Source organism: Bufo gargarizans, chromosome 2 (assembly GCF_014858855.1).
Source record: "Bufo gargarizans isolate SCDJY-AF-19 chromosome 2, ASM1485885v1, whole genome shotgun sequence".
Taxonomy (NCBI): Eukaryota; Metazoa; Chordata; class Amphibia; order Anura; family Bufonidae; genus Bufo; species Bufo gargarizans.
In genome coordinates, this window is record NC_058081.1 from 353,876,559 (window position 1) to 353,902,865 (window position 26,307).

Sequence of the window (26,307 nt, forward strand, 5' to 3'; positions counted from 1 at the left end):
TCAGATTAGAGACCAGGTCAATGCCACACAGAGTTCTAGCAGCAGACACATCTCTAGAACAACTGTTAAGAGGAGACTGTGTGAATCAGGCCTTCATGGTAGAATATCTGCTAGGTAACCACTGCTAAGGACAGGCAACAAGCAGAAGAGACTTGTTTGGGCTAAAGAACACAAGGAATGGACATTAGACCAGCGGAAATCTGTGCTTTGGTCTGATGAGTCCAAATTTGAGATCTTTGGTTCCAACCACCGTGTCTTTGTGCGACGCAGAAAAGGTGAACGGATGGACTCTACATGCCTGGTTCCCACCGTGAAGCATGGAGGAGGAGGTGTGATGGTGTGGGGGGGCTTTGCTGGTGACACTGTTGGGGATTTATTCAAAATTAAAGGCATACTGAACCAGCATGGCTACCACAGCATCTTGCAGCGGCATGCTATTCCATCCGGTTTGCGTTTAGTTGGTCAATCATTTATTTTTCAACATATTTTCAACAGGACAATGACCCCATACACACCGCCAGGCTGTGTAAGGGCTATTTGACCATGAAGGAGAGTGATGGGATTCTGCACCAGATGACCTAGCCTCCACAGTCACCGGACCTGAACCCAGTGAAGGCAAAAGAGCCAACAAGTGCTAAGCATCTCTGGGAACTCATTCAAGACTGTTGGAAGACCATTTCAGGTGACTACCTCTTGAAGCTCATCAAGAGAATGCCAAGAGTGTGCAAAGCAGTAATCAAAGCAAAAGATGGCTACTTTGAAGAACCTAGAATATTACATATTTTCAGTTGTTTCACACTTTTTTGTTATGTATATAATTCCACATGTGTTAATTCATAGTTTTGATGCCTTCAGTGTAAATCTACAATTTTCATAGTCATGAAAATAAAGAAAACTCTTTGAATGAGAAGGTATGTCCAATTATTTGGTCTGTACTGTATATGAGCAAACTAATGTAATTGAATAAGGGTCCATTCAGATGTCCGTAGTGTTTTGCAGTCCTCATATTGCGGACCGCAAAACACTGACGCAGCACATCGCTGGCACTTAATAGAGGATTCCTATTCTTGTCTGCAGCTGCGGACAAGAATAGAACATGCTCTATTTTTTCCCGGAACCGCATACTGTGTGCTATCTGGATCTTTTCCGGCCCCATGGAAAATTAGCGGGTCTGCACCCGTTCGCATAATTTCGGAACAAATCTGGACCCGTTCTACGGATGTCTGAATGGACCCTAAGGATCCAGATGACCCAGCAAAGCACAGAGCACAACAATGACTCTGCTCTCTCTCTCAGAACTGCAAAAAACTGCAGAAAATGGCTGCTGGGAAGCTTCTTATATAGTAAGGGGTAGGCAACTTTCCTATATGTTGCTAAGGATGTTGCTTGGCTCAGACAAAGATATTGCAGCCTTCTTAGTGGCCCATAAGCAAGAAGCAGTGAGGGTACTGATGAAAGAAATCTAGAAAATGAGCGAATATGAACATATAGCACTATATTTTACATCTTCGAGAATTCTCGAAGTACCGATATTCGCGATAAAAATTCACCATTAGAATATTCGCGATCAACACTATGAAGGACTGCCCCTCCGTCTTCCTGTCTTAGCCAGAGACAGACAAGCCATAGCAACTGTCTTTTAAGGGAGCAATGGAAAGGGACAGAAGACATTAATGAAAGCTGTCATTATAAGGTAATTACAGATCTTTTGACAATCATTGACAGACTAACTCATGTATACATGCCTAGCCCTAATAAACTAGCAAATAAAATAAAAATGACAGTTATTAAAGAAGCAGGGAGCTGGGGATGACACTATTAAGGGGGCAGGTAGGGTGGCAATTGAGGCCAACCTCAAAAGAAGGACTTACAAACCCCGCCCCCGCTAAGCCACCCCCCCTCACACTCCGTAGCCGACGCAAATTGAAAAAAATGAAGGTAAAATCAACTTCTGTCAGCTGCAGGGGTGGGAGGGAGAGTGACTTTCTCCCTGCAGCTCACGCTCAGACAGCACAGTGCTGCTGTCTGAGAGTGAGCTGTTCAAAAGGACATCCCTGTGTCTGTCCAGGACCTGCGCCGGACGTAGGACAGGGAGTCTGAAAGCCAGACTGTCTGGCCTAAAACTGGACCTCTGGCCACCCTAGTGGCAGGCTGCTGTTGAGGTCACAGTTAAGGGGTTGGTCTGCTGTGGAGATCAGTGTTAAGGGGCAGATTGTTTTAGAGGCCACTGTTAAGGGGACTAGGTGTTGTGGAAATCACTGTTAAGGAGATGGTGAAAGAAAGAGTTTCACAGCAGCATGTCCGGTGTGACTTTTTATTTGGGGACCAAAAGTGCACACACAAAAATACACGACGTTTCGGCTACGCAGTAGCCTTTCTCAAGTACTGCGTAGCCGAAACGTTGTGTATTTTTGTGTGTGCACTTTTGGTCCCCAAATAAAAAGTCACACCGGATATGCTGCTGTGAAACTCTTTCTTTCATCTACTTGTGCTTATGGAATGGCGTTGGATTGGCGATTCATGGCTGATGCATTCCGGACAGGTCAAGAGATCCATTATGTGCTGCTCTACAACTACTTCTTGAAACTGTTAAGGAGATGGGGTACTGTGGAGGTGCCTAATAAAGGGGCGGCCGATGTGGAGGTCACTGTTAAAGGGGCAGGCTACTGTGGAGGTCACTGTTAAAGGAGGGACTGCTGTGGAGGTCACTGTTAATGGGGCGGGCTGCTGTGGAGGTCACTGTTAAGGGGATGGGATGCTGTGGAGGTCACTGTTAAAGGAGCGGGTGCTGTGGAGGTCTCTGTTAAAGGGGCAGCAAACGGTGGAGGTCACAGTTAAGGGGACGGTCTGCTATGGAGGTCAGTGTTAAGGGGCATGGTGCTGTAGAGGTCACTGTTAAGGGGGGTGTTGTGGAAGTCACATTTTAAGGGAACGGAGCTCTGTGGAGGCCACTGTTAAGGGGGCGGGTTATTGTGGAAATCATTATTAACAAGATGGGTGCTGTGGAGGGCACTAATAAAGGGGAGGCCACTGTGGAGGTCACTGTTAAAGGAGAGGGCGCTGTGGATGTTACTGTTAAGGGGGCAAGCCACTGTGGAGGTCACTGTAAAAGGGGCGGGGTACTGTAGATGTCACTGTTATAATGTATACTGTCAATATCTTTTAACGACACACACAATTATTAAATGAAATAGATGAAATATACCCGTGCGAAGCCGGGTCCTTCTGCTAGTTAGAAAATAAAAACAGATTAGATAAAAAGGAGATGTGTTACTATTTGGTTTTAACTGGCAGATAAAAATTTTGGTGACACGTTTTCTTTTACTTTTCCCGCAGCTCTGGCAAAACAGTTAGGCAGTTAATCTGTGTCTTCTTTAATTCTTAAGGTCATCACTAATTGCCTGAGCTGGGTCAAAAGAGAAAGCATTATCCCTTAACTGAATTTCTTTCTGTTTTTCATGGAATTTCCTTTCAGCGAATGTAACAGCATCATGTACACTATGAAAAGCAAGCAACTCTACATCACCGCTTGTGTTGCGGAAATATCCCCCATCATTAAGGGAGCGGCGCACTGATGGGTTGCAGTTTACAAGGAACACCTCCACGCAAATCTCCTCAAAATCCTTGCGGACGTCTTTAAGAATACCAAGACCAACCGTGTCTATGAATTGCATGGCACCACAATCAATAATAAGTGAGTGAATATCTAGTTGAGGGACGGAGGTTCTTGAAGCTTTCTGAGGATTCTTAACTGTTTTGATCAAATTAAACCTGGCTATAAACCTATTGCTTGGTTCTCTTGATGCTGCTTCTTCTTCCTTCTTGGCCTTCTTTTGCAGAGCTGCCACTAGTGATGGGTTGATACCGGTCTTGCTGTATAGAGCATTTCTGAAATAGTCTTTGTTGGCATAGTACAGAGAGGCATCAAAGCGGAATATTTTAACATAAGGAATAGTGTTTAGCTCCTTGTAAGTGAACTGGTCTTCATAAATTTCTGTCCCACTGACCTTACCTAATAAAGTCGCCCTTGGCCTTTGTGTACGCAAGATCACACAGAGCATAGAGAAGCAAACAGCCACTAGTAGCCCAATCTCAGTCGAGATTAAGGAAGATGACAACATGCTGACCCACCAGACCATTGTGTCAATTTTACTTATGCGCCACATTTTTGGAGTGTCTGCAAATTTTCTTAGCGCTCCCCTGAGACTACAAATAGTGATGACACCTAAAACACAGTTTTGTAATGAATAAAACAAAGGAGCAATAGCAAGCAGTACTAGCAACAACACAGCAGAGCTGATGATGCCAGTGAGTTGTGTATTTGCACCTGTAGATTCTCTCAAAAGACTTTTAGCAAGTGCAGCACAGCTAGTAAAACAGGAAAAAAAGGATGGTATCAGATTGCACATACCAATAGCTATCATCTCTTGATTGGTGCCAATTGTGTACCCATACTTTTTGGCAAAGATTTCTGCAAGGGATACCGTCATGGCAAAACCAATTATTGCAATCGGGACTGCATCAGCCGCTACACTTGAAATGAGGTTCCAGTCTGGGACTTTGGGAGTCTTGAAACCAGTAGGAATGGTGCCACAGATTGACGACTTATAGTTGGTGTTAAACTTAAAGTAATGGGAAACCAATGTGGCTACAATTATGACTATCAGTTCTACTGGAAATGGGATTTTCATCTTATTCTTGAACCTATCATTAATTTCTTTAACAGGTACAATAGTCATTATTGCAACTATGCTAGTTACTAAGTCACATATATTAGTAGTTTTTATATAAGAAAAGATGTCAATCCAAGTCAACACCAGAGCCCCTGCCCCATCCCGACGAGGAATCTTTAAGCCAAAGAGATACTTCATCTGGGAAGTCAGAATAGTAAGGGATGACCCAGTAACAAAACCACTCAGCAAGGGTTCAGACAAATACATGGAGATGAATCCTAACTGAAATATTCCCATTAGGATCTAAAAAGGAACAAAAATGAAAATGTATAGAATTAATACACAAGTTGTGAAATATCTAATTATTTAATAGATATTATTTAATAGTCATTTAAAAATAAATCATGTATAATATTTTTATTGTTGAAATTAATATCTCATACTTTAGATTTTTGGGGTAAACCATCTACCTCTAGAGGATTATTGCTATCTCAGACTTTTATAGCATAGCCATACATTTTGTGTGCCATGAAAGTCTGATAGATGTGGATCCCAACTCTGGGATGCCATGTAGCTAAAAAACGGGCTCTGTTTGCCAGCTGCAATGTGTGGTGAGGTGGCTATGCATTCGCTGTTCTCTCTTTTTACTTTTATTGAAATTTCAAAACAACCGAGAGCAGTTGCCATAAAAGTCAAAGTCTGAAATACCCCTTTGATTGGCTTAGTACTATTCATGCAAAAGTCTACTCACCTGGTACACACCAACAATAAAAGTCAAAGAAGTGGCCACAGTAATGGCATAGCAGCTTTTATCACATATAGTTCCATTGGTAAGTGTTGAGTTTACCACTGTTGAGGTGGTCCCATCTGTGATGTAACCTGCAGCTTTTAGCTGCTTGTTCACAGAGTCTCCTACCATCAAACAAAGCACTCCATATGTTCCAACACAATTATGGCGGGATGTTGCTGTCAAGAAATAGATAATGCAACAGAAAAAGTTGGTGTATAAACCATAAATTGGGTCTTGGTTGGCCAACAGGGAATAAGCAATTGACTGTGGAATGGTAACAATGCCCACAATTATGCCAGATGTGATGTCACCAGGCAGGTATTGCTTGATCTTATAACGTGGAAACCATTGGAGAACAGGAAAAAGTGTTAGAAAAAAGTTGGCAACTACTTTCGGGCCACTTTTACAGTATTCTCTGGTTTTCTTTGTGATAAGTTCTTTGGTGCTAAGTTCTGGTTGGACATGTTCTTCGAGCTTCACATGCACATACTGAAATGAATGTGAATGTTCAATTTGATCAGGAAAGTCATTTTCAGAGTCCTCAATATTTTTATGCTAGGATAAAAAATATAAAGGCAAGAGAAAAAAAACATTAAAATGAAGCACCAAGAATGGCATTGTACAGTATATCATATAATGATATATTAACCCCTTCAAGCAACAGCCTGTTTGGACCAAATGCCGGAGCCCTATTTTTCAAATCTGACAAGTGTCACTTTATGTGGTAAAAATTTTGGAACACTTTTATTTATCCAAGCCTTTCTGAGACAGTTTTCTCGTGACACATCATACTTGTTAGTGGTGAATTTGAGTTGATACGTTTTACCTTTATGCATAACAAAATCCCCAAATTTCTCAAAATTAGAATTTCTTTGCTTTTAAGACGAATAGTGATACTTCATAAAATAGTTATTACTTTACATTACCCATATGTCTACTATATGTTGGTATAATTTTGTAAATGTAATTTAATTTTTTTAGAAGGCTTTGATGTTTAGAAGCACATTTTTAAAATTTTTAACATTTCCAAAACCCATTTTTTTAAGGACAATTTCAGTTATGAAGTCCCTTTGTGGGACTTACATAGTAGAAATCACCCATAAATGACCACATTTTAGAAACTAAACCCCTCAAGTTATTCAAAACTGATTTTACAAACTTTATTAATCCTTTAGGTGTTCCACAAAATTTCATTTTTTGGGGGCAGATTATCCATTTAAATTAAATTTTCCGTGAACACATCAAGGGTTTACAGCCAAAGAAACTCAATATTTATTAACCTCATTCTGCAGTTTACAGAAACCCCCCATATGTGGTCGTAAACTGCTGTATGGGCACACGGCAGGGCGCAGAAGGAAAGGAGCGCCATATTGTTATTGGAGGGCAGATTTTGCTGGAATGGTTTTCAGGTGCCATTTTCCATGTCACAAAAAGTGACCCCATTTTGGAAACTACCCCCTCAAGGAATAAATGTAATGGTGAAGTGAATGCTTTGACTTAACAAGCGTTTCATAGAATTTATAAACAAATGGCTGGAATGGAGGACAGATCCATTTTCAATTATTGCCAGATTGTGTCATAGAAAACAGATCCGTCCCCATTGACTTACGTTGTGTGTCAGAATAGATCCGTTTGGCTCAGTTTCGTTAGACGGACACCAAAACGTTGCAAGCAGCGTTTTGGTGTCTGCCTCCAAAGCGAAATGGAGACGGAACGGAGGCAAACTGAAGCAAACTGATACATTCTGAGCAGATCCTTTTTCATTCAGAATGCATTAGGGCAAAACTGATCAGTTTTGGACCGCTAAACGGATCTCACATACATAAAGCCAAAACGCCAGTGTGAAAGTAGCCTAATTGGCACCACTTCTTGGTTTATACAGATCACTTTACTGCTGTTAACTCATTCTAATCCTGACTGTAATGATATCACATTTGTGTAAAGATAAGACAGGATCCACCATTCACAATGGGAGACTGTCAGAGCACATCTATGCTTTCCTTATATGATGCCTAGAAAAGTATCCCATAGAAGTCAATAGGGTCCCCTCCTGTCCATTGTGTATATGGCCCATGGGGCTGCAATAAAGTATTTTTTTTTTAATGCTGTGTAAATGCTGTTAAGGACAGATCAGGCAAGATGGCCGACCCCATAATAATGTTCAGGAAATAATATTTAAAAAATCTACAATCAGAAAATAAAAACAGATTAGAAAAAAGTGTTACTATCTGGTTTTTAATGGCAGATAAAATTCTTGGCAGTGGCCTGCTTTGTCCAATCTGTTGAAGGGTCACTTAAGGATAATCAGGTTATCTGCTGTCCTGCTACTGAGATCCCCACCAAACAGCTGTAATCTGTAGGTAAACCTAGTAACAATTGTTTAATTGCCCACTTTATAGGGGAAACTAGATTAAATAATGGTCTTTCCATTTAGAACAGGGATGCTCAACCTGCGGCCCTCTAGCTGTTGTAAAACTACAACTCCCACCATGTCCTGCTGCAGGCTGATGGCTGTAGGTTGTCTGGGCATGCTGGGAGTTGTAGTTTTGCAACAGCTGGAGGGCCGCAGGTTGGGCATCCCTACTTTAGAATGAGAGATGCTCTTGGCATCTGCCTGTGCTCAGACTAACAGGTAAGGGTCTTTATTAACTATAAATTTCCAAAGAGCGTACATAAAAATGGATTTTATTTTTCAGACAATCCCTTTAACCTCTTCATGCCCAATGACTTACATGTACGTCATCAGGCCGGTCTTTAAAGATGGCGCCCGAAAGCGTGCGCTGCGAGCGCCATAGCCGCGGGTGGCCGCCTGCTTCTTACAGCAGACACCCGCGGCTCATGTCCGCAACCGGCAGTAATACCAACCACGGACATTTAACCCCTCAGATGCCATGATCAATCCTGACCACGGCATCTGAGCGCGCTGAAAACCGAAAGCGCGCGCTTTCAGTTATGCTCCGGCTCCCTTGTATGGCAATCAGAGGAGTCGGAGCTTGTGTGCAGGGGCCCCTGTCTCTGTGAATGACTGCTGCTGCATAGTATTTCCTATGGAGCCCTTGCGTGTAATAGGGCTTCATAGGAAAGTAGTAAAATCATCATAGATTCCAATGCAAGTGTATTGGAGTCTATGATAATAGCAATCAGATGATTGTTATAGTTTCCTATGAGAACTAAAAAAAAAAATGTAATAAAGTAAATAAATACATTTTATTATTTTATTTCAAATTACCCTCCTTTTCCTAATAATAAACAAGAAAAAAATAATTCTAAAAATACACATCACAGTGAATAGACTGTCACCTAGAACCCATGCGTGAAAATCGCACCGCATCCGCACTTGCTTGCGGATGCATGCGATTTTCACGCAACCCCATTCATTTCTATAGGGCCTGCATTACGTGAAAAACGCACAAAGAGGAGCATGCTGCGATTTTCACGCAACGCATAAGTGATGCGTGAAAATCACCGCTCGTGTGCACAGCCCCATAGAAATGAATGGGTCAGGATTCAGTGCGGGTGCAATGCGTTCACCGCACGCATCGCACCCGCACGGAAAACTCGCCCGTGTGAAAGGGGCCTAAGGGGGCATAATGACTGTGTGAAGACACTAAGGTGGCCTTTTACTATATGTAGGCATAAAGTGGGCATTCTACTATAAAATGGTCACTAGGGAACATACTGTAACTACTGTGTGATGGGAAGCATACAGTAACCACTGTGTGGGGGCACTAATTGAGAATAATTACTAATCTGCAGGCACTAAGAGGCATAACTACTGTGTGGGGGCACAGTAGGAGTATGCCAACTTTAAAGTAACAGTAAGGGGGCCTAATTGCTGTGTGCAAACACTAAGGGGGCATAACTACTGTATGGGGGCACTAAAAGGATATTCCTACTGTGAGGGGGCACTAAGGTGGCATAACTACTGTGAGGAGCAGTAAGGGGGATTGGGCAAGTATAGATAGGCTTTGGGTGGAGTTAGATGTATAGCTTGGTGTAGAAAAAACTATTTCAGTGACATGCTGTGCAAACCACTGCTGTTGTCCCTTCTTGCACTTTTCTAAAGTTGGGAGGTAAGGAAGAAGTTGTCTTGTCCTGATGATTACAATTTTCGTGTACATAGTGTGGATTACAAAGTACGCGTGTACTGCTTTCCTTTGGATGCAATGGCACCACGATGCTCTGAGGGAGAAAGCCAAGGTGTCAGAGGCAGTGTAAATGCTTTAGGCAATGTTTTGCTGGGAAACCTTGGTCCTTGACGGATCAAAAGAACAGAAAATGATAGGGATTTGTGAACTCTCACTTAAGAATCATGCACACAAATGCATTTTGTTTCCGCATCCAATCCACATTTTGTGCAGGTCGGATGCGGATCCATTCAATGAGGCCGCAAAAGATGTGGACAACACACCGTGCATCTGTATGTCCATTCTGTGGCGTTTTACAGATGAGAATAGGACTGTTTTTTAGAGGCCAGGAAGTTGCGCTCTGCAAGATACAGTAAGCACACAGCCGGTATTCCCTGTTTAGTGAATACACAATTTGCGGGCTGTTGTGTGCATGAGCCCTTAGACACATTTATCAAATGTGAAATTTGATAAATGTGATACAAAGTTCACCATTGGACAGCTACCTCAGCGTCCCTTCAAATGTGAAATGGCACCCAAAAAACATTTTACTAGAATCTGTCCTCTAAAAACCATATTGCACTCCTTCCCTTCTGAGCCATGCCCCAATACAGGAGTTTATGACCACAGAGGTTCATGTAAACTGCACAATTTAGAATAATTTCAGGACGTAATTTTTTAAAATGTAGTAATTTATTGATGGTTTCTGTTATGTAAGCCCATCAATGTCACTTCAGAACTGAATCAGTTCTGGAAATTTTCTTGAACATATGAAAAATTGCTTCTAAAATTTTAAGTCTTCTAAAATAAAATGACATTTATAAAATGATGCCAAAATAAAGTAGACATATGGTGAATGTTAATTAATAGCTATGAGGTATCACAATCCGTCTTAAAAGCAAAGGTGCAAATTTCTGCAAATTATTTATAAATGAAGGCAAAAATATCAACTCAAATTTCCCACTAACATGAAGTACAATGTGTCATGACAATATCTCAGAAGTTATCACCCCATAAAGTGACACGTCAGATTTGAAAAATTAGGCAAATTATTCCCAATTATCCTGAAATGTGTGGAAACTAATTTAATAGCTTATCAGTTCTTAATCAATAATAAAGGAGGAAATATATGATTTGATTTGTGCTAGTTTTCTAGCAATACATTTTGGTGCACGTCACATTTGCTCATATTTGAAGACTGGCAAGAAAAGTAAGATATGTTGGGATCAGCAGGAGATCATATTCGACAACAGTCCAACAAATTTATTATAAAAATGTAGTATATCCACTCAGCTATTCAGTAAAATGTATCTGTACAGTGCCACCTGCTCTTTGTTCTTTTACTTACTTTTTGCACCTCACTGAGTTGGACGCACGCGCTTTGTTTAAATCTTCAACTGCCTTTAGCCATCTCTTCAGTTAGAAGCTGTGGCAGATACAGGGAAATAGCTACTGCATAAGGGTCCATTCAAACGTCCAAAGTGTATTGCAGATCAGCAATACACCCGGCCGGCACCCCCATAGAACTGCCTATTCTTGTCCGCAATTGCGGACAAGAATAGAATATGTTCTATTTTTTTCGGGAGCCGCAGACCGGAAGATCAGGGCCGCGCTCTGGAAATGCGGATGAGGACAGCATACTGTGTGCTGTCTGCATCTCTTCCGATCTCTATTGCTGTCCGCATATCTTCCGGCCCCATAGAGAATGAATGGGCCCCGATCCCCATTGTACAGACGTATGAATGAACCCTAAAGGGCATGCACCCTGATCTGCCAGCCTGAAAAGAATCAATCATAACAATTGTAGCATTGAATGGGAAGATCTCTGGTTTCATTTGAAGTACAGGGCTGGTTGTAGCTTTGCTACAAAGGTATTGTCAATATGATGCCTGATTTCGGTGTTTTACATCAATCATGGCATACCCCTTTAAGTTGTTTATGTATTTTACTCCAATGAACTTCAGTTTAAAGACAACGCAGTGCAATCTGCAGGCATTACGTTATAGCGCAGAAGGAGCTGCAAAACAGAAACCAGCCTTTAAGAGGAATTCCACTTTGCATTCCTTCATAATAGAAGTCTATGGGCAACATAACAAATCTGCTCCCGTAGACCTCTATTATAACGGAATGCAAAATGGAATGCCTTTAAAGGTGTCCCTTTTGCATTACAGCTTAAGTTTTGCATTATTTTCCAATATAACCATGTTATAACGGAAAAAAAAAAAGTCATTCATAAATTGCCCGAACCCCAAACCTGGACTTCCGTGAAAAAGTTTGGGTTCAGCTCACAAGGTTCGGTACAAACCCGAACTTTGCAGTTCAGGTTCGCTCATCCTTAATAGAGAGCTGTCAGTCACTGATAGATGTACACAGGGAGGTCTTATCAGTGATTAATTGTATTCTGTGTGTAAGTGTGTATACATAGATAGCTGTTAGTCACTGATAGTTGTACATGGGGGAGGTGTTATCAGTGATTAATAGCATTCTCTGTGTAAGTGTGCATACATATTTAGCTGTCAGTCACTGATAGTTGTACACACAGGAGGTGTTATCAGCGATTGATAGCATTCTCTGTGTAAGTGTGTATACATATTTAGCTATCAGTCACTGATAGTTGTACACACAGGAGGTGTTATCAGTGATTGATAGCATTCTCTGTGTAAGTGTGTATACATATTTAGCTGTCAGTCACTGATAGGTGTACATGGGGAGGTGCTATCTGTGATTGATAGCATTCTCTGTGTAAGTGTGTATACATAGATAGCTGTCAGTCATTTATAGCTATACATAGGGGAGGTGTTATCAGTGATTGACAGTATTCTCTGTGTAAGTGTGTATACATAGATAGCTGTCAATCACTGATAACTGTACACAAGGGTGGTTTTATAAGTGCTTGAAAACATTCTTGTTGTAAACAATGTCCAGCTCACCTGCTGCCTCTATTCCTTGTGTCAATTTGCCTGATGCACGGAGACCTTGGTAAGACCATGAGATAATAGAAAATAAAGCGATGAATCCAGCATCGAAGTTTGAAAATATTGTGGGTTCCTTTATTCGGCGTAGTACAGATCCATACAGTGACGGCATCACCTCGGTGTTCCAAATAAACGTCTACGCTTTTCGAACAAACATGTTCTTAGCCGTGACTGAACATGTTTGTTAGAAACGCGTAGACATTTATTTGGAACACCGAGGTGATGCTGTCACTGTATGGATCTGTACTACACCGAATAAAGGAACCCACAATATTTTCAAACTTTGATGCTGGATTCATCGCTTTATTTTCTGCTTGAAAACATTGTCTGTGAGAGTTTTTTTTTACATATATAGCTGTCAGTCACTGATAGTTGTACATGGGAAGGTGTTATCGGTGATTGATAGCATTGTCTGTCTAAGGGTGTATATCCTTAGTAGATAGCTGTCAGTCACTGATAGATGTACACAGGAGAGGTGTTATCAATGATTGATAGCATTTTCTGTGTAAGTGTGTATACATAGATAGCTGTCAGTCACTGATAGATGTACACAGGAGAGGTGTTATCAATGATTGATAGCATTTTCTGTGTAAGTGTGTATACATAGATAGCTGTCAGTCACTGATAGATGTAAACAGGAGAGGTGTTATTAATGATTGATAGCATTTTCTGTGTAAGTGTGTATACAGAGATAACTCTCAGTCACTGATAGTTGTACACAGGAGAGGTGTTATCAGTGATTGATAGCATTCTCTATGTAAGTGTGTATATAGAGATAGCTGTCAGTCACTGATAGCTGTACAGAGGGTGGTATCAGTGATTGATAGCATTCTCTATCTAAGTGTATATACATAGATAGCTGTCAGTCACTGATAGATGTACACAGGAGAGGTGTTATCAATGATTGATAGCATTTTCTGTGTAAGTGTGTATACATAGATAGCTGTCAGTCACTGATAGTTGTACACAGGAGAGGTGTTATCAGTGATTGATAGCATTCTCTATGTAAGTGTGTATATAGAGATAGCTGTCAGTCACTGATAGCTGTACAGAGGGTGGTATCAGTGATTGATAGCATTCTCTATCTAAGTGTATATACATAGATAGCTGTCAGTCACTGATAGATGTACACAGGAGAGGTGTTATCAGTGATTGATAGCATTCTCTATGTAAGTGTATATACATAGATAGCTGTCAGTCACTGATAGTTGTACATGGGGAGCTGTTATCAGTGATTGATAGCATTCTCTATGTAAGTGTGTATATAGAGATAGCTGTCAGTCTCTGATAGCTGTACAGAGGGTGGTATCAGTGATTGATAGCATTCTCTATCTAAGTGTATATACATAGATAGCTGTCAGTCACTGATAGATGTACACAGGAGAGGTGTTATCAATGATTGATAGCATTTTCTGTGTAAGTGTGTATACATAGATAGCTGTCAGTCACTGATAGTTGTACACAGGAGAGGTGTTATCAGTGATTGATAGCATTCTCTATGTAAGTGTGTATATAGAGATAGCTGTAAATCACTGATAGCTGTACAGAGGGTGGTATCAGTGATTGATAGCATTATCTGTGTAAGTGTGTATACATATTTAGCTATCAGTCACTGATAGTTGTACACACAGGAGGTGTTATCAGTGATTGATAGCATTCTCTGTGTAAGTGTGTATACATATTTAGCTGTCAGTCACTGATAGGTGTACATGGGGAGGTGCTATCTGTGATTGATAGCATTCTCTGTGTAAGTGTGTATACATAGATAGCTGTCAGTCATTTATAGCTATACATAGGGGAGGTGTTATCAGTGATTGACAGTATTCTCTGTGTAAGTGTGTATACATAGATAGCTGTCAATCACTGATAACTGTACACAAGGGTGGTTTCATAAGTGCTTGAAAACATTCTTGTTGTAAACAATGTCCAGCTCAACTGCTGCCTCTATTCCTTGTGTCAATTTGCCTGATGCACGGAGACCTTGGTAAGACCATGAGATAATAGAAAATAAAGCGATGAATCCAGCATCGAAGTTTGAAAATATTGTGGGTTCCTTTATTCGGTGTAGTACAGATCCATACAGTGACGGCATCACCTCGGTGTTCCAAATAAACGTCTACGCTTTTCGAACAAACATGTTCTTAGCCGTGACTGAACATGTTTGTTAGAAACGCGTAGACATTTATTTGGAACACCGAGGTGATGCTGTCACTGTAAGGATCTGTACTACGCCGAATAAAGGAACCCACAATATTTTCAAACTTTGATGCTGGATTCATCGCTTTATTTTCTGCTTGAAAACATTGTCTGTGAGAGTTTTTTTTTACATATATAGCTGTCAGTCACTGATAGTTGTACATGGGAAGGTGTTATCGGTGATTGATAGCATTGTCTGTCTAAGGGTGTATATCCTTAGTAGATAGCTGTCAGTCACTGATAGATGTACACAGGAGAGGTGTTATCAATGATTGATAGCATTTTCTGTGTAAGTGTGTATACATAGATAGCTGTCAGTCACTGATAGATGTACACAGGAGAGGTGTTATCAATGATTGATAGCATTTTCTGTGTAAGTGTGTATACATAGATAGCTGTCAGTCACTGATAGATGTACACAGGAGAGGTGTTATTAATGATTGATAGCATTTTCTGTGTAAGTGTGTATACAGAGATAACTCTCAGTCACTGATAGTTGTACACAGGAGAGGTGTTATCAGTGATTGATAGCATTCTCTATGTAAGTGTGTATATAGAGATAGCTGTCAGTCACTGATAGCTGTACAGAGGGTGGTATCAGTGATTGATAGCATTCTCTATCTAAGTGTATATACATAGATAGCTGTCAGTCACTGATAGATGTACACAGGAGAGGTGTTATTAATGATTGATAGCATTTTCTGTGTAAGTGTGTATACAGAGATAACTCTCAGTCACTGATAGTTGTACACAGGAGAGGTGTTATCAGTGATTGATAGCATTCTCTATGTAAGTGTGTATATAGAGATAGCTGTCAGTCACTGATAGCTGTACAGAGGGTGGTATCAGTGATTGATAGCATTCTCTATCTAAGTGTGTATACATAGATAGCTGTCAGTCACTGATAGATGTACACAGGAGAGGTGTTATCAGTGATTGATAGCATTCTCTATGTAAGTGTATATACATAGATAGCTGTCAGTCACTGATAGTTGTACACAGGAGAGGTGTTATCAGTGATTGATAGCATTCTCTATGTAAGTGTGTATACATAGATAGCTGTCAGTCACTGATAGATGTACACAGGAGAGGTGTTATCAATGATTGATAGCATTTTCTGTGTAAGTGTGTATACATAGATAGCTGTCAGTCACTGATAGATGTACACAGGAGAGGTGTTATTAATGATTGATAGCATTTTCTGTGTAAGTGTGTATACAGAGATAACTCTCAGTCACTGATAGTTGTACACAGGAGAGGTGTTATCAGTGATTGATAGCATTCTCTATGTAAGTGTGTATATAGAGATAGCTGTCAGTCACTGATAGCTGTACAGAGGGTGGTATCAGTGATTGATAGCATTCTCTATCTAAGTGTATATACATAGATAGCTGTCAGTCACTGATAGATGTACACAGGAGAGGTGTTATTAATGATTGATAGCATTTTCTGTGTAAGTGTGTATACAGAGATAACTCTCAGTCACTGATAGTTGTACACAGGAGAGGTGTTATCAGTGATTGATAGCATTCTCTATGTAAGTGTGTATATAGAGATAGCTGTCAGTCACTGATAGCTGTACAGAGGGTGGTATCAGTGATTGATAGCATTCTCTATCTAAGTGTATATACATAGATAGCTGTCAGTCACTGATAGATGTACACAGGAGAGGTGTTATCAATGATTGATAGCATTTTCTGTGTAAGTGTGTATACAGAGATAACTCTCAGTCACTGATAGTTGTACACAGGAGAGGTGTTATCAGTGATTGATAGCATTCTCTATGTAAGTGTGTATATAGAGATAGCTGTCAGTCACTGATAGCTGTACAGAGGGTGGTATCAGTGATTGATAGCATTCTCTATTTAAGTGTGTATACATAGATAGCTGTCAGTCACTGATAGTTGTACACAGGAGAGGTGTTATCAGTGATTGATAGCATTCTCTATGTAAGTGTATATACATAGATAGCTGTCAGTCACTGATAGTTGTACATGGGGAGGTGTTATCAGTGATTGATAGCATTCTCTATGTAAGTGTGTATATAGAGATAGCTGTCAGTCACTGATAGCTGTACAGAGGGTGGTATCAGTGATTGATAGCATTCTCTATCTAAGTGTATATACATAGATAGCTGTCAGTCACTGATAGATGTACACAGGAGAGGTGTTATCAATGATTGATAGCATTTTCTGTGTAAGTGTGTATACATAGATAGCTGTCAGTCACTGATAGTTGTACACAGGAGAGGTGTTATCAGTGATTGATAGCATTCTCTATGTAAGTGTGTATATAGAGATAGCTGTCAGTCACTGATAGCTGTACAGAGGGTGGTATCAGTGATTGATAGCATTCTCTATCTAAGTGTATATACATAGATAGCTGTCAGTCACTGATAGATGTACACAGGAGAGGTGTTATCAGTGATTGATAGCATTCTCTATGTAAGTGTATATACATAGATAGCTGTCAGTCACTGATAGTTGTACATGGGGAGCTGTTATCAGTGATTGATAGCATTCTCTATGTAAGTGTGTATATAGAGATAGCTGTCAGTCTCTGATAGCTGTACAGAGGGTGGTATCAGTGATTGATAGCATTCTCTATCTAAGTGTATATACATAGATAGCTGTCAGTCACTGATAGATGTACACAGGAGAGGTGTTATCAATGATTGATAGCATTTTCTGTGTAAGTGTGTATACATAGATAGCTGTCAGTCACTGATAGATGTACACAGGAGAGGTGTTATTAATGATTGATAGCATTTTCTGTGTAAGTGTGTATACAGAGATAACTCTCAGTCACTGATAGTTGTACACAGGAGAGGTGTTATCAGTGATTGATAGCATTCTCTATGTAAGTGTGTATATAGAGATAGCTGTCAGTCACTGATAGCTGTACAGAGGGTGGTATCAGTGATTGATAGCATTCTCTATCTAAGTGTATATACATAGATAGCTGTCAGTCACTGATAGATGTACACAGGAGAGGTGTTATCAATGATTGATAGCATTTTCTGTGTAAGTGTGTATACAGAGATAACTTTCAGTCACTGATAGTTGTACACAGAGGAGGTGTTATCAGTGATTGATAGCATTATCTGTGTAAGTGTGTATACATAGATAGCTGTCAGTCAGTCATAGTTGTACACGGGGAAGGTGTTATCAGTGATTGATAGCATTATCTGTGTAAGTGTATATACATAGATAGCTGTCAGTCACTGATAGCTGTACACAGGAGAGGTGTTATCAGTGATTGATAGCATTCTCTATGTAAGTGTGTATATAGAGATAGCTGTCAGTCACTGATAGCTGTACAGAGGGTGGTATCAGTGATTGATAGCATTCTCTATCTAAGTGTGTATACATAGATAGCTGTCAGTCACTGATAGTTGTACACAGGAGAGGTGTTATCAGTGATTGATAGCATTCTCTATGTAAGTGTATATACATAGATAGCTGTCAGTCACTGATAGTTGTACACAGGAGAGGTGTTATCAGTGATTGATCGCATTCTCTATGTAAGTGTGTATATAGAGATAGCTGTAAATCACTGATAGCTGTACAGAGGGTGGTATCAGTGATTGATAGCATTATCTGTGTAAGTGTGTATACATATTTAGCTATCAGTCACTGATAGTTGTACACACAGGAGGTGTTATCAGTGATTGATAGCATTCTCTGTGTAAGTGTGTATACATATTTAGCTGTCAGTCACTGATAGGTGTACATGGGGAGGTGCTATCTGTGATTGATAGCATTCTCTGTGTAAGTGTGTATACATAGATAGCTGTCAGTCATTTATAGCTATACATAGGGGAGGTGTTATCAGTGATTGACAGTATTCTCTGTGTAAGTGTGTATACATAGATAGCTGTCAATCACTGATAACTGTACACAAGGGTGGTTTCATAAGTGCTTGAAAACATTCTTGTTGTAAACAATGTCCAGCTCACCTGCTGCCTCTATTCCTTGTGTCAATTTGCCTGATGCACGGAGACCTTGGTAAGACCATGAGATAATAGAAAATAAAGCGATGAATCCAGCATCGAAGTTTGAAAATATTGTGGGTTCCTTTATTCGGTGTAGTACAGATCCATACAGTGACGGCATCACCTCGGTGTTCCAAATAAACGTCTACGCTTTTCGAACAAACATGTTCTTAGCCGTGACTGAACATGTTTGTTAGAAACGCGTAGACATTTATTTGGAACACCGAGGTGATGCTGTCACTGTAAGGATCTGTACTACGCCGAATAAAGGAACCCACAATATTTTCAAACTTTGATGCTGGATTCATCGCTTTATTTTCTGCTTGAAAACATTGTCTGTGAGAGTTTTTTTTTACATATATAGCTGTCAGTCACTGATAGTTGTACATGGGAAGGTGTTATCGGTGATTGATAGCATTGTCTGTCTAAGGGTGTATATCCTTAGTAGATAGCTGTCAGTCACTGATAGATGTACACAGGAGAGGTGTTATCAATGATTGATAGCATTTTCTGTGTAAGTGTGTATACATAGATAGCTGTCAGTCACTGATAGATGTACACAGGAGAGGTGTTATCAATGATTGATAGCATTTTCTGTGTAAGTGTGTATACATAGATAGCTGTCAGTCACTGATAGATGTACACAGGAGAGGTGTTATTAATGATTGATAGCATTTTCTGTGTAAGTGTGTATACAGAGATAACTCTCAGTCACTGATAGTTGTACACAGGAGAGGTGTTATCAGTGATTGATAGCATTCTCTATGTAAGTGTGTATATAGAGATAGCTGTCAGTCACTGATAGCTGTACAGAGGGTGGTATCAGTGATTGATAGCATTCTCTATCTAAGTGTATATACATAGATAGCTGTCAGTCACTGATAGATGTACACAGGAGAGGTGTTATTAATGATTGATAGCATTTTCTGTGTAAGTGTGTATACAGAGATAACTCTCAGTCACTGATAGTTGTACACAGGAGAGGTGTTATCAGTGATTGATAGCATTCTCTATGTAAGTGTGTATATAGAGATAGCTGTCAGTCACTGATAGCTGTACAGAGGGTGGTATCAGTGATTGATAGCATTCTCTATCTAAGTGTATATACATAGATAGCTGTCAGTCACTGATAGATGTACACAGGAGAGGTGTTATCAATGATTGATAGCATTTTCTGTGTAAGTGTGTATACAGAGATAACTCTCAGTCACTGATAGCTGTACACAGGAGAGGTGTTATCAGTGATTGATAGCATTCTCTATGTAAGTGTGTATATAGAGATAGCTGTCAGTCACTGATAGCTGTACAGAGGGTGGTATCAGTGATTGATAGCATTTTCTGTGTAAGTGTGTATACATAGATAGCTGTCAGTCACTGATAGATGTACACAGGAGAGGTGTTATTAATGATTGATAGCATTTTCTGTGTAAGTGTGTATACAGAGATAACTCTCAGTCACTGATAGTTGTACACAGGAGAGGTGTTATCAGTGATTGATAGCATTCTCTATGTAAGTGTGTATATAGAGATAGCTGTCAGTCACTGATAGCTGTACAGAGGGTGGTATCAGTGATTGATAGCATTCTCTATCTAAGTGTGTATACATAGATAGCTGTCAGTCACTGATAGATGTACACAGGAGAGGTGTTATCAGTGATTGATAGCATTCTCTATGTAAGTGTATATACATAGATAGCTGTCAGTCACTGATAGTTGTACACAGGAGAGGTGTTATCAGTGATTGATAGCATTCTCTATGTAAGTGTGTATACATAGATAGCTGTCAGTCACTGATAGATGTACACAGGAGAGGTGTTATCAATGATTGATAGCATTTTCTGTGTAAGTGTGTATACATAGATAGCTGTCAGTCACTGATAGATGTACACAGGAGAGGTGTTATTAATGATTGATAGCATTTTCTGTGTAAGTGTGTATACAGAGATAACTCTCAGTCACTGATAGTTGTACACAGGAGAGGTGTTATCAGTGATTGATAGCATTCTCTATGTAAGTGTGTATATAGAGATAGCTGTCAGTCACTGATAGCTGTACAGAGGGTGGTATCAGTGATTGATAGCATTCTCTATCTAAGTGTATATACATAGATAGCTGTCAGTCACTGATAGATGTACACAGGAGAGGTGTTATTAATGATTGATAGCATTTTCTGTGTAAGTGTGTATACAGAGATAACTCTCAGTCACTGATAGTTGTACACAGGAGAGGTGTTATCAGTGATTGATAGCATTCTCTATGTAAGTGTGTATATAGAGATAGCTGTCAGTCACTGATAGCTGTACAGAGGGTGGTATCAGTGATTGATAGCATTCTCTATCTAAGTGTATATACATAGATAGCTGTCAGTCACTGATAGATGTACACAGGAGAGGTGTTATCAATGATTGATAGCATTTTCTGTGTAAGTGTGTATACATAGATAGCTGTCAGTCACTGATAGATGTACACAGGAGAGGTGTTATTAATGATTGATAGCATTTTCTGTGTAAGTGTGTATACAGAGATAACTCTCAGTCACTGATAGTTGTACACAGGAGAGGTGTTATCAGTGATTGATAGCATTCTCTATGTAAGTGTGTATATAGAGATAGCTGTCAGTCACTGATAGCTGTACAGAGGGTGGTATCAGTGATTGATAGCATTCTCTATCTAAGTGTATATACATAGATAGCTGTCAGTCACTGATAGATGTACACAGGAGAGGTGTTATTAATGATTGATAGCATTTTCTGTGTAAGTGTGTATACAGAGATAACTCTCAGTCACTGATAGTTGTACACAGGAGAGGTGTTATCAGTGATTGATAGCATTCTCTATGTAAGTGTGTATATAGAGATAGCTGTCAGTCACTGATAGCTGTACAGAGGGTGGTATCAGTGATTGATAGCATTCTCTATCTAAGTGTATATACATAGATAGCTGTCAGTCACTGATAGATGTACACAGGAGAGGTGTTATCAATGATTGATAGCATTTTCTGTGTAAGTGTGTATACAGAGATAACTCTCAGTCACTGATAGCTGTACACAGGAGAGGTGTTATCAGTGATTGATAGCATTCTCTATGTAAGTGTGTATATAGAGATAGCTGTCAGTCACTGATAGCTGTACAGAGGGTGGTATCAGTGATTGATAGCATTCTCTATCTAAGTGTGTATACATAGATAGCTGTCAGTCACTGATAGATGTACACAGGAGAGGTGTTATCAGTGATTGATAGCATTCTCTATGTAAGTGTATATACATAGATAGCTGTCAGTCACTGATAGTTGTACACAGGAGAGGTGTTATCAGTGATTGATAGCATTCTCTATGTAAGTGTGTATACATAGATAGCTGTCAGTCACTGATAGATGTACACAGGAGAGGTGTTATCAATGATTGATAGCATTTTCTGTGTAAGTGTGTATACATAGATAGCTGTCAGTCACTGATAGATGTACACAGGAGAGGTGTTATTAATGATTGATAGCATTTTCTGTGTAAGTGTGTATACAGAGATAACTCTCAGTCACTGATAGTTGTACACAGGAGAGGTGTTATCAGTGATTGATAGCATTCTCTATGTAAGTGTGTATATAGAGATAGCTGTCAGTCACTGATAGCTGTACAGAGGGTGGTATCAGTGATTGATAGCATTCTCTATCTAAGTGTATATACATAGATAGCTGTCAGTCACTGATAGATGTACACAGGAGAGGTGTTATTAATGATTGATAGCATTTTCTGTGTAAGTGTGTATACAGAGATAACTCTCAGTCACTGATAGTTGTACACAGGAGAGGTGTTATCAGTGATTGATAGCATTCTCTATGTAAGTGTGTATATAGAGATAGCTGTCAGTCACTGATAGCTGTACAGAGGGTGGTATCAGTGATTGATAGCATTCTCTATCTAAGTGTATATACATAGATAGCTGTCAGTCACTGATAGATGTACACAGGAGAGGTGTTATCAATGATTGATAGCATTTTCTGTGTAAGTGTGTATACAGAGATAACTCTCAGTCACTGATAGTTGTACACAGGAGAGGTGTTATCAGTGATTGATAGCATTCTCTATGTAAGTGTGTATATAGAGATAGCTGTCAGTCACTGATAGCTGTACAGAGGGTGGTATCAGTGATTGATAGCATTCTCTATTTAAGTGTGTATACATAGATAGCTGTCAGTCACTGATAGTTGTACACAGGAGAGGTGTTATCAGTGATTGATAGCATTCTCTATGTAAGTGTATATACATAGATAGCTGTCAGTCACTGATAGTTGTACATGGGGAGGTGTTATCAGTGATTGATAGCATTCTCTATGTAAGTGTGTATATAGAGATAGCTGTCAGTCACTGATAGCTGTACAGAGGGTGGTATCAGTGATTGATAGCATTCTCTATCTAAGTGTATATACATAGATAGCTGTCAGTCACTGATAGATGTACACAGGAGAGGTGTTATCAATGATTGATAGCATTTTCTGTGTAAGTGTGTATACATAGATAGCTGTCAGTCACTGATAGATGTACACAGGAGAGGTGTTATTAATGATTGATAGCATTTTCTGTGTAAGTGTGTATACAGAGATAACTCTCAGTCACTGATAGTTGTACACAGGAGAGGTGTTATCAGTGATTGATAGCATTCTCTATGTAAGTGTGTATATAGAGATAGCTGTCAGTCACTGATAGCTGTACAGAGGGTGGTATCAGTGACTGACTGCATTCTCTGTGTAAGTGTGTATACATAGATAGCTGTCAGTCACTGATAGCTGTACAGAGGGTGGTATCAGTGATTGATAGCATTCTCTATCTAAGTGTATATACATAGATAGCTGTCAGTCACTGATAGATGTACACAGGAGAGGTGTTATCAATGATTGATAGCATTTTCTGTGTAAGTGTGTATACAGAGATAACTCTCAGTCACTGATAGCTGTACACAGGAGAGGTGTTATCAGTGATTGATAGCATTCTCTATGTAAGTGTGTATATAGAGATAGCTGTCAGTCACTGATAGCTGTACAGAGGGTGGTATCAGTGATTGATAGCATTCTCTATCTAAGTGTGTATACATAGATAGCTGTCAGTCACTGATAGATGTACACAGGAGAGGTGTTATCAGTGATTGATAGCATTCTCTATGTAAGTGTATATACATAGATAGCTGTCAGTCACTGATAGTTGTACACAGGAGAGGTGTTATCAGTGATTGATAGCATTCTCTATGTAAGTGTGTATATAGAGATAGCTGTAAATCACTGATAGCTGTACAGAGGGTGGTATCAGTGATTGATAGCATTATCTGTGTAAGTGTGTATACATAGATAGCTGTCACTGATAGTTGTACATGGGGTGGTCTTATGTTCAGAAAGAGAAGACTTTAAATAGATATATATATTACAAGTTTTTATGTATATTTTCCTACAAAACTATATATCAATCTGCTTAGCTTCTTCTGCTCCATAACATGCTGACTGCAGATTGCACTTTATTTTGCGGTGACAAGCTCTCTGTGCTTTTACTTACATTATTAGCTTTATCATTGTGGAGACAGATCATATTTAGTTTTGGGTGAATCGAACCCAACAATGTGATCAGAATTTCGGGATAAATTTGATTCACCACAAAGCTGAATTTCCTAATGTTTCATGGTAACAACTAGATTTTACCTAAAATAGTGTAAAAAAACTAAGAAATTCATACTTTCCTCCTCCATTTGCTTGTGACGGGCAAACGCCTGCTATCTTGATTGAAGATCTGACATGAAATACCTTGCACAGTGACATATGACGTGGACCATGTGATGACATCATCTCGGGCCAAGCAAGATTTCTCACCAGATCTTCAATCAAGATGGGGCGGCCGGCCCATCGTGAGAAAATGGAGGAGGTGAGTATGATTTTATTTATTTTTCTGTTACTTTTACACTGTGTTTGTACTATCAGATGCCGCGATCATGTATGATCATGGCATCTGAGGGGTACAATGACGAGGAGTGGCGCAATTGCAGAATTTTGTCATTGCACCAAGAAATGAGCTTTGTGAGTAATTCGTCAGAAAGTGAATTATTTTGTAAAATTTGTCAAAACAGCCAAATCAAATACTTTGCTCATCTCTAATTATATCATTATAGATCAACCTATATAAGGAAAATGTAGTGATGTCAAGTGACTGTCTCTAAAGACAACTCCAAATGTGGTGTCTTCTGATGGAACACATTATTATACCAGAGTCTGAGCCTACTAGAAAATAGTTTCATTTTTGGGTGGGTCAGTCCAACTCTGTGCACAAATCAATATTTACCAACTTTGTAACACAGCATTCGTTACATGGAGACCTGTCTACGAATTGTAAGCACCATGGCTGTAAGCCGAAGTTGTTCAAACATCTATCTACAAGGAGTGTACATAAAGATCAGTGTGCAGATGCAGCAGTGCTCGCTTTGTATTTAGCAAACTCATTGTTAAAGCATATTGATAATCACTAAAGAATATTCAACAATTGTATAATTTATAATTATCACAATCAATTGAACCATAATCCAGTAAATACAGAGCACCAAATGATATATTTCACTCCAGTTTACCTATATAAATCGCTAATTGTGCATCTATTTGTAAAAGAATGTATGTTTTTAACCAAACATCAAAGGAAACTATAACATTAAACCACATTCCAAAGTCAGTTATATCAGCAATTTATGTAAAAAGAATAGGACCCAGGAATATAATCCTTGCATAAACACAGTGAAAGGTGAAGGATGAGCATCATTTCGTAAAAGACTTGAATTGTTGTATACTGATCATAAGCTTACCAACATTATCAACATAATTATGTTGACATCTATGAAATATAGAAGTATGGATCCAAAACCTAGAACAGAATATGATTCATTACAAGAAATGTGTCTGCTTTATAATAATGACCAACCTGCCGCATGATGGATGGGTTTTGTCTAGTCTAGAGCAGAGAAGTAGTGAGACATGCAGATCACCTCCTGTAACCCTCTGACATTTATAGCTATGCACTTTAGAATTACAAAAGAAGTGGCCAATCATTGTTGGCTTATGCAATACAAAAAACACTAAAGCTGTCAACTCAGGTTTAGACCATCATTGAAGAAACCGGATTTAGCCAACAACACTTTTCTGTTAAATCAGATAACCTTCCATGTCTACAAAACAAATGAAAGTTCCACCTGATAACTGCCTTTATAGGCAGTTTGAGAACTTTATGCAACTGTAGCCACAAAGCTTGATGAATCTAGGGTACAACACTTAGGCTACTTTCACACTAGTGTTTCTATTTTCTGGTATTGATATCCATCATAGGGTCACAAAACCGGACAAAAAACACTTACGTTTTGTCCACGTTCATTGTTAATGAAAACAAAACGTAACTGAACAGAACGGGAGGCTCCAAAATGCATTCCGTTCTCATACCGGAGAGCAAACCGCAGGATGCTGCAGTTTTCTTTCCTTTATGTGATGCGGAGCAAGACGGATCCATCCTGACCCACAATGCAAGTCAATGAGGACGGA

The 26,307-nt window shown here is 39.5% G+C and overlaps 1 protein-coding gene across 1 annotated transcript; it reads right to left on the reverse strand.

Moving 5' to 3' along the window:
* Positions 1–3,316: 3,316 nt before the first annotated feature.
* On the reverse strand, positions 3,317–25,747 carry LOC122926076 (sulfate transporter-like). The gene is made up of 3 exons (XM_044277461.1): positions 25,697–25,747; positions 5,425–6,018; positions 3,317–4,976 (listed from the first exon to the last, which is right to left on the reverse strand). The coding sequence occupies exons 1-3, from the start codon at positions 25,703–25,705 to the stop codon at positions 3,375–3,377; spliced, it is 2,205 nt and encodes a 734-aa protein (XP_044133396.1). The 5' UTR covers positions 25,706–25,747; the 3' UTR covers positions 3,317–3,374.
* Between the last annotated feature and the right edge of the window lie 560 nt (positions 25,748–26,307).